The following is a 6278-nucleotide window of genomic DNA, read 5'->3' as shown; positions in this document are numbered from 1 at the left end:
CCGGGCACTAGCTGTGTACAGGGGCCACAGCTGTGTATGAGGTTGTGTGGATCCTCCCCCTCTTTCTTTCCCAGTCTGTGGACAAACAGGGCTTCAGAATTAGACATTTTTAAAAGAAGTTTGGAGGGGAGGGGCTGCAGTGCGGGGATCTCTTGGTCAAGTGGCCTCACAGGGTCCGTCCCAAGTCCCTGTGTCACACGGCAGTGTGCAAAGTGATCTGCCGAGGCATGTGCACTTAACAGGACTCTGAAAAATTGGCGCTCCAAGAGAAACTCCTCGGCACCCTTAAAAGGAGTCACTCCAGTCCCTCCAGCATGCGGTGCTTGTTCTCTGTCCTCCTGCCACCCAAGCACAGCCCCTGGTGCAGGCTCTGCTGTTCTGAAATGGGCTGGCCCGGACAGCCCCTAATTATGGCCTTGCTGTGCACACGCTGGGCGGGATGAGGTAAAGCAGCTCATTTGTGTGTTTCCATGGGGCTGGGTGTGGCCGCAGAGGGTCACAATTCCTGCGTGTGCGCAATGATGGTGGGTCTGCCCTTGCCATCCACTTCCAGCGCTGGCATGAACGTGCATTTGGCCCGTGTGTGTGAATCCCGCCTGCGGCAACACAGCAGAGGGACAGAACCCGTGCTCCCCAGGGGCTGCGAGCTCTGTCACGGCTGCAGCCCCGGGCAGACAGCTGTTCATTCCACACACAAGCTCAGGCTGCAGATCGGTAACACGAGTGAATCCCAGTGGGAAAGAACCTGAAACTGGGCCACGATTCTGGAAATGGATGAGATGGGAAACCCGGAGTCTAGCAGACCAAGGGCGTCGTGACGGCGTCATGGCAGCTGCCCTCTCACATTCAAACCATCAAAGACAACACAGCACTGCAAAGCCCAACGTGCTATTTTCATTCATGACATTTTTATTTTTCAATCCATCTATTTCCCAAGCTGAGTGAAGCAGAATTTTCCATTGTGGGATGTGGAGTGTAAAGTTTTAACACAAAACTGATTTGAATAATCACAACCCAACACACTATTTACCAGCGTTATGTAAATCACCATCAGTGCATTTATCTAGCACCTGCCTTCCCAGCAGCCCAAAACACCTCCTGAAAGTGGGTAAATAGCCCCGGGTCACAGACCCTGGCCCACATGGAGCTGTAGCCCCATGGCACAGACCCTGGCACAGCGCACAGAGAGGCTCCATGGGGCATGTGCCACACCAGCACTTCCCTGTTGGTCCCTTTGGCTTCTGCTCTGCAGCTCTGAGGTTTCATTCTAGGCAGATGGAGCTCCCAGCCTTTCTGGGCGAGAAGCTCCTGTTCTGAGTGCGACCCAGAGCCGGGCTGAATCTGCAGGCAGCCGGGGCTGACACTCGGCTGGTGTAAATGGGCAGAGCTCTGTGTCAATGGGGCTCCAGGCAGGCCCAGGGCTGCAGCTGTGCCCAAATGGGGGCAGGATCAAAGGCTAATTTAAGACAAGATTTAACAAGTGAGTTTGGCAAGCACCAGGTAGGAGAAGGAGGGAGATGAGGGGCAGGCCCACACGGACGTGATCATGCAGTTACATGGGCCCCAGGAGCTTTCAATTAAAAGGTTTATTGGACTTTCTGTCTATGCTGCCTCCCTTCCCCCTCCCTCCAAACTACTTCCGCTTCCACTCAGGCTTCTCCTTTTTCTCCCTGAACTTGATCTCGGCTTTTTTGGCCCCGAAGGCCCTGCCTCATCGTCCCAATGTAGAAGGTTGCTGCGCAGCATTTTGGTTATTTCCTTTAAAACTTTAGCTGACTTTGGGCTTCCTTCGTTACAGTCGCCATTAAAAATCTCGATGGATGATTTCCCGTACAGCTTCGTTAGCTCCTTGTTCAGCTGTGTCACTTGCATGGCCTCCAGGATGCTGCCTGGCTTGTTTACCCCCATGAAGGCGAAGGAGAATTTCTCGTTATTGTTTGAATGATTACAGCAAACAGCTGTCCAGATGCGGCTGGGCACCACCACCCTCCCTGCATCTCTCTTGATGTTCCTGTTGTCATCATCAGCCTTAATGGGTATTTTAAGATTGGGGCTGGGCACCGCTCCTGTCACTAGGAAGGGTTTCCCGTCCACATTACTGCATTCATTTTTTAACTGCTGTTTGAGATTTTCTTCCAGCTCGCACCAATGGACCCTATTGAAGCAGGGGTCCATGGGGACCACATTGGTGAGGGTGAAGGTGGCATTTTGGCCTTCACCACACTGGAAGGCGTTTGGGTTCAGGTGTCCCCGGTCATAGCCTGTTTTATCATAATCTTTATCGATGGCTTGGTTTGTTTTCAGGTTTAGATCCGTTTTTGTTTTCGTCCTCATGTTTGTCTCTTTGGCACCAGACAGCTGGGAATAGAGAAGGCAGAGTTCCTTACATTCAACTTACGTCAAAATGTCCATGACACAAACTCAGAGCACAGAGAATTAAGGACAAAACCGATCTCTCTGTCTGTCTCTTGACTTTATGTAATTTCATTGCCCTTCGCTGCATCCCCTTCTTTTCCTGCTCTATCTGTTTGATGTAGGGTGCCCAGCAAATGATTTAATGCGCTGGCCAGTTCTCCCAGCATCACAAGACAGAGCTCGTGTGTCTCCTGGCCCAGATCACGGCATTAGGGCACTTGCATGATCAGGACTAAGGTTAGACCAAAGCAGTGCACTTAGTATCAGAGAGGTGACTTATCAATGCAGTGGCCTGTGGTGCATACTATCTGTATGGCACCCATAAAGAGGGGGAAGGGGTGCTGGGGCCTCTGTGGTGCACAGTTATGGTTGTTTGGGTGCCTGAATGATGGGTTTCCAGAGTTTTGAATGTCTGGGTTTCTTGTACAATAAGATTAACCTTAACTCTGAATCTCTTGGCTGTATAATAGTTGTTTTTTACTAGCTAAAACATTTTCATAAGGATTTTTACCCTTTAGTTACTCATTTGATCTCAACTTCCCCTTTATGAATTTGTGAGGTTTTGCTTGTTTGTTTGTTTTGTTTGCTTGTGGAGAAGAACAATAGAAAGAGAAGAGAGTTATCCACAAATATATCACAAACCCAGCCAATCAGCAATACCACAGCGTTCTTACCTCCATTCCTTGACCTCGTTTTTGCATTTGCCATTTACTAAAGTATCTCCCAGTGCTGGTGTATAAATCTTTCACTATCTGCTCTATAAACCAAATGAGCTCTGACATTGTCTAATGCTGAGACCAGGTGGGTGAGATCATCATTTACTGGACCAACATCTACTAGTGGGAGAGACAAGCTTTCAAGCTACACAGTGTTCATCTTCAGATATGAAGAAGACCTGAAGAAGAGCTGTGTGTAGCTCAAAAGAGTCTCTCTCACCAACAGAAGTTGGTCCAATAAAAGATATTACATCACCCCCTTGTCTCCCTAATACCTGAGACCAGCATGGCTACAACAACACTGCAAACAGTTCTGTAATGCTGTCAGTTATTCTGGCTAGAAGATGTTCATCTAGGATCGTTGTGGCCTTTTCCAGCCTGTGACAGAATGTACCCGGCGTTCACACCCTACACACCATTGTGATAATCATTGTACAGGGTGTGTCTTGCAAGGTATCATTTGAAAACTCATAAGTTGCTTGTCTGTATTGTCCTGCTAAAATACGTGTGGCAACACTGTGTTATTAATACATGTTCCAAACCACAGCCCTGCCCAAACAGAAACTGGCACACAGGTCTGTCCTAAATGAAGGAATGTGTGTTTTGCTTAATTTACATTTAAGCAGTAAACAAAGTCATCAAGCAGGAAGGGAAGAAAAGAAGTTCAGACAGGTGGGAAAACCAGCAGGGAATATCCATAGACACGTTGTCTCCAGCATCTCTGCTGGAAATGCTTCTCAAATATGCCCTCCCAGTTTGACAGTGAACCATTGATAACCACTCTCTGAGCATGGTCTGTCAACCAGTTATGCACCCACCATGTCATAGTTTCATTTAGACCACATTTCCCTAGTTTTTTTTATGAGAATGTCACATAGGACTGTGTCAAAGGCCGTCCTCAAATCAAGATAAATCATACCTAGCGCTTCCCTCCTCTCCACCTGGCTAGTCACACTGTCAAGGAAGAAATGATGTTGCTTTTGTATGATATGATCTTGACAAACCCATGCTGGCTATTCTTTATAACCCAATCATCCTCTAGGTGCTTACAACTGATGGTTTAATAATTTTTTCTAGTATATTTCCAGATATTTAGACGTTAGGCTCGCTGGTCTATAATTCCCTGGGTTCTCTCTGTTCCCCTTTTTAAAGGTAGGTACTATGTTTGCTCTTCTCCAGTCCTCTGGGATCTCACTTGTAGGCACAGAACTCCTTTATGTATGTAAAAATGTGCCTGTGAGCAGGTGCCCTGCAGCCTCAGTCATGGCTCCTGGGCACCTATCTCATGCCTAGTGGGCTCCTCAAACTAGGCATCCCCACCTTCTCCGCATCAGATGGAGAGTGGAATTGGGCCAGGCTCTCCCACATCCCGTGCAAGGGCTCGAATCACTGGACTAGAGGTTGGGGGCAGAGGAAGGTCACCTCCTCTTCTGTTTTCTGTGAGAAAGACCCAGCTCCAGGACAGGTGCACAGCTGTGAATCTGAAGCGGAGGCAGATGTCTGGCTCCGGCCCAGACTTAGGCCCCTAAATCCCTTTGAGGGGCAGGGCTTAGGACTCCCCTTTCCTCAGCATTTCTGATTGGCTAGTTTAGGTATCTTCTACTCAGGATATGGCTTTTGTGGATCCAACTGTTAGCAGCTATCTGTCCCCATGCAATGTGCAGGGAGCTGCACACCCCACTTGGGACTGTTGGTGGGTTCCAACACTTGGTATTGCAGGGCTGAGTCCCAGTCCCCTTGGTGCCCTCCCGGACCCTGTGGAAGGCCTCACTCAGGGCTGGATTCAGGCAGAGGAGCTATATGCCCATGTCTGGCCCTGGTTCCTTGGGCACATGGCAGAATCTCGGTTTGCATGTAAAAAAAAATAAGTCTCTAGCTCTCGTGTTTCACAGAAAAGCTTGAAAATGTGACTCGAATGTGACTGACACAGAGACGCCTGCCGGAGTCTGCAGAAAGCTAAGCAGAGCTACGTGTGGGGGAGCTGCCCCATTTAACGCAAGGGAAGTTAACTCCCAGCCCCACCACTCTGGGGGCCCTGCCAGCCCCTCCCAGCAGGGGGCTCTGTGTGTGCCAAGAGGGCAGAGCACTGGGACCTGGCCCCACACCAAAGCAGAGACACCCTGGCTGCTGGCTAAGTACTGGGGGTCCTCAGCCACCACCCCACCTCTCTGTGTTCAAAAGGGGACCCTGCTTCTCCTGAAAGGGGCTCTGCTGCTGGTCATGGAGGGGAGAAGGGAGCCCCAGGGCCCATACCTAGGGGATGGAAGGGGTCCCTGTGCCATCAAGGGCTCCATGTCATGATGCCTAGATGAGACCCAGAGAGATTCAGACAAAGGAGAGAAACTGACCTGCGGCTCCACCATCCATGCTGGTTTTTTATCTTTGCAATTTCCTTCCCTGATACTGTAAGCTGACCAGACCGGGATTCGGTTGCTCTCATCATAAAAGGTTGCGAAATAATATTTATTGTTATATCTCTGGCAAATCTTCGCTCTGTTTTGTTGGTCAAACCCCTTGGGCTCGATTCCGTTGTAGAAATATTCGTTGCATCCACTGAAATTGGAGACCACTTCAGCCAGCGCCAGCCCAGCCCAGAGCGAGGCAAAACCCAGCAGTGCGAGGGGCCCCATGACTCACAGAGTGTCAGGGCCAGTCCCTCTGCAGCTGCTATTTATATCGTTCCTTGGAGCCACCTCCACGGACCACATGTGGGCTCCCTGCCAGGGACTTCTGGAGGGTTAGGCTGACTTTTGTTAACTAAACTCTGTAGTGTAAACCAGGCCTTGTGCACACCAGATGTGTTCAGCGTAAGATCCTTTAATGCTCTGCCAGATATGGCTGAGGTTCCTTTACAGAAGGCATTTTACACAGTGTCACCTAGTGGGTGAATAGTATGATACGGGTTCGTGTTCCATTACAGGGCCTGAATGGGGGGTACGGGTTCATATCCCAGTCCACACGTTACTACACAGCCGAGACTCTGGAAAAGGTGCAGAGGTCATAATTAAGGATAAGATTTTGTCACGGAAGTCATGGATTCCATGACGTTTAGAGACCTCCATGGCATTTTCCGATTCAGCTTCAGCCCCGTGTCCTGGATGGCAGGGTTGGAGCTGTCAGCGGCCCTAGAGCCCTGAGCTGTTGCTG

At 49.7% G+C, this 6278-nt stretch overlaps 1 protein-coding gene across 1 annotated transcript; it reads right to left on the bottom strand.

Moving 5' to 3' along the window:
- Positions 1 to 928: 928 nt before the first annotated feature.
- On the bottom strand, positions 929 to 5632 carry LOC137164059 (endonuclease domain-containing 1 protein-like). The gene is made up of 2 exons (XM_067564656.1): positions 5480 to 5632; positions 929 to 2358 (listed from the first exon to the last, which is right to left on the bottom strand). The coding sequence occupies exons 1-2, from the start codon at positions 5492 to 5494 to the stop codon at positions 1603 to 1605; spliced, it is 771 nt and encodes a 256-aa protein (XP_067420757.1). The 5' UTR covers positions 5495 to 5632; the 3' UTR covers positions 929 to 1602.
- Positions 5633 to 6278: the final 646 nt, after the last annotated feature.

This window comes from Emydura macquarii, unplaced genomic scaffold, assembly GCF_026122565.2.
Source record: "Emydura macquarii macquarii isolate MOO-44397 ecotype Brisbane River unplaced genomic scaffold, CSIRO-AGI_Emac_v2 contig_2675, whole genome shotgun sequence".
Classification (NCBI taxonomy): domain Eukaryota; kingdom Metazoa; phylum Chordata; order Testudines; family Chelidae; genus Emydura; species Emydura macquarii.
Note: the sequence above shows the minus strand (reverse complement) of the source record. Positions and strands in the feature narration are given on the sequence as shown.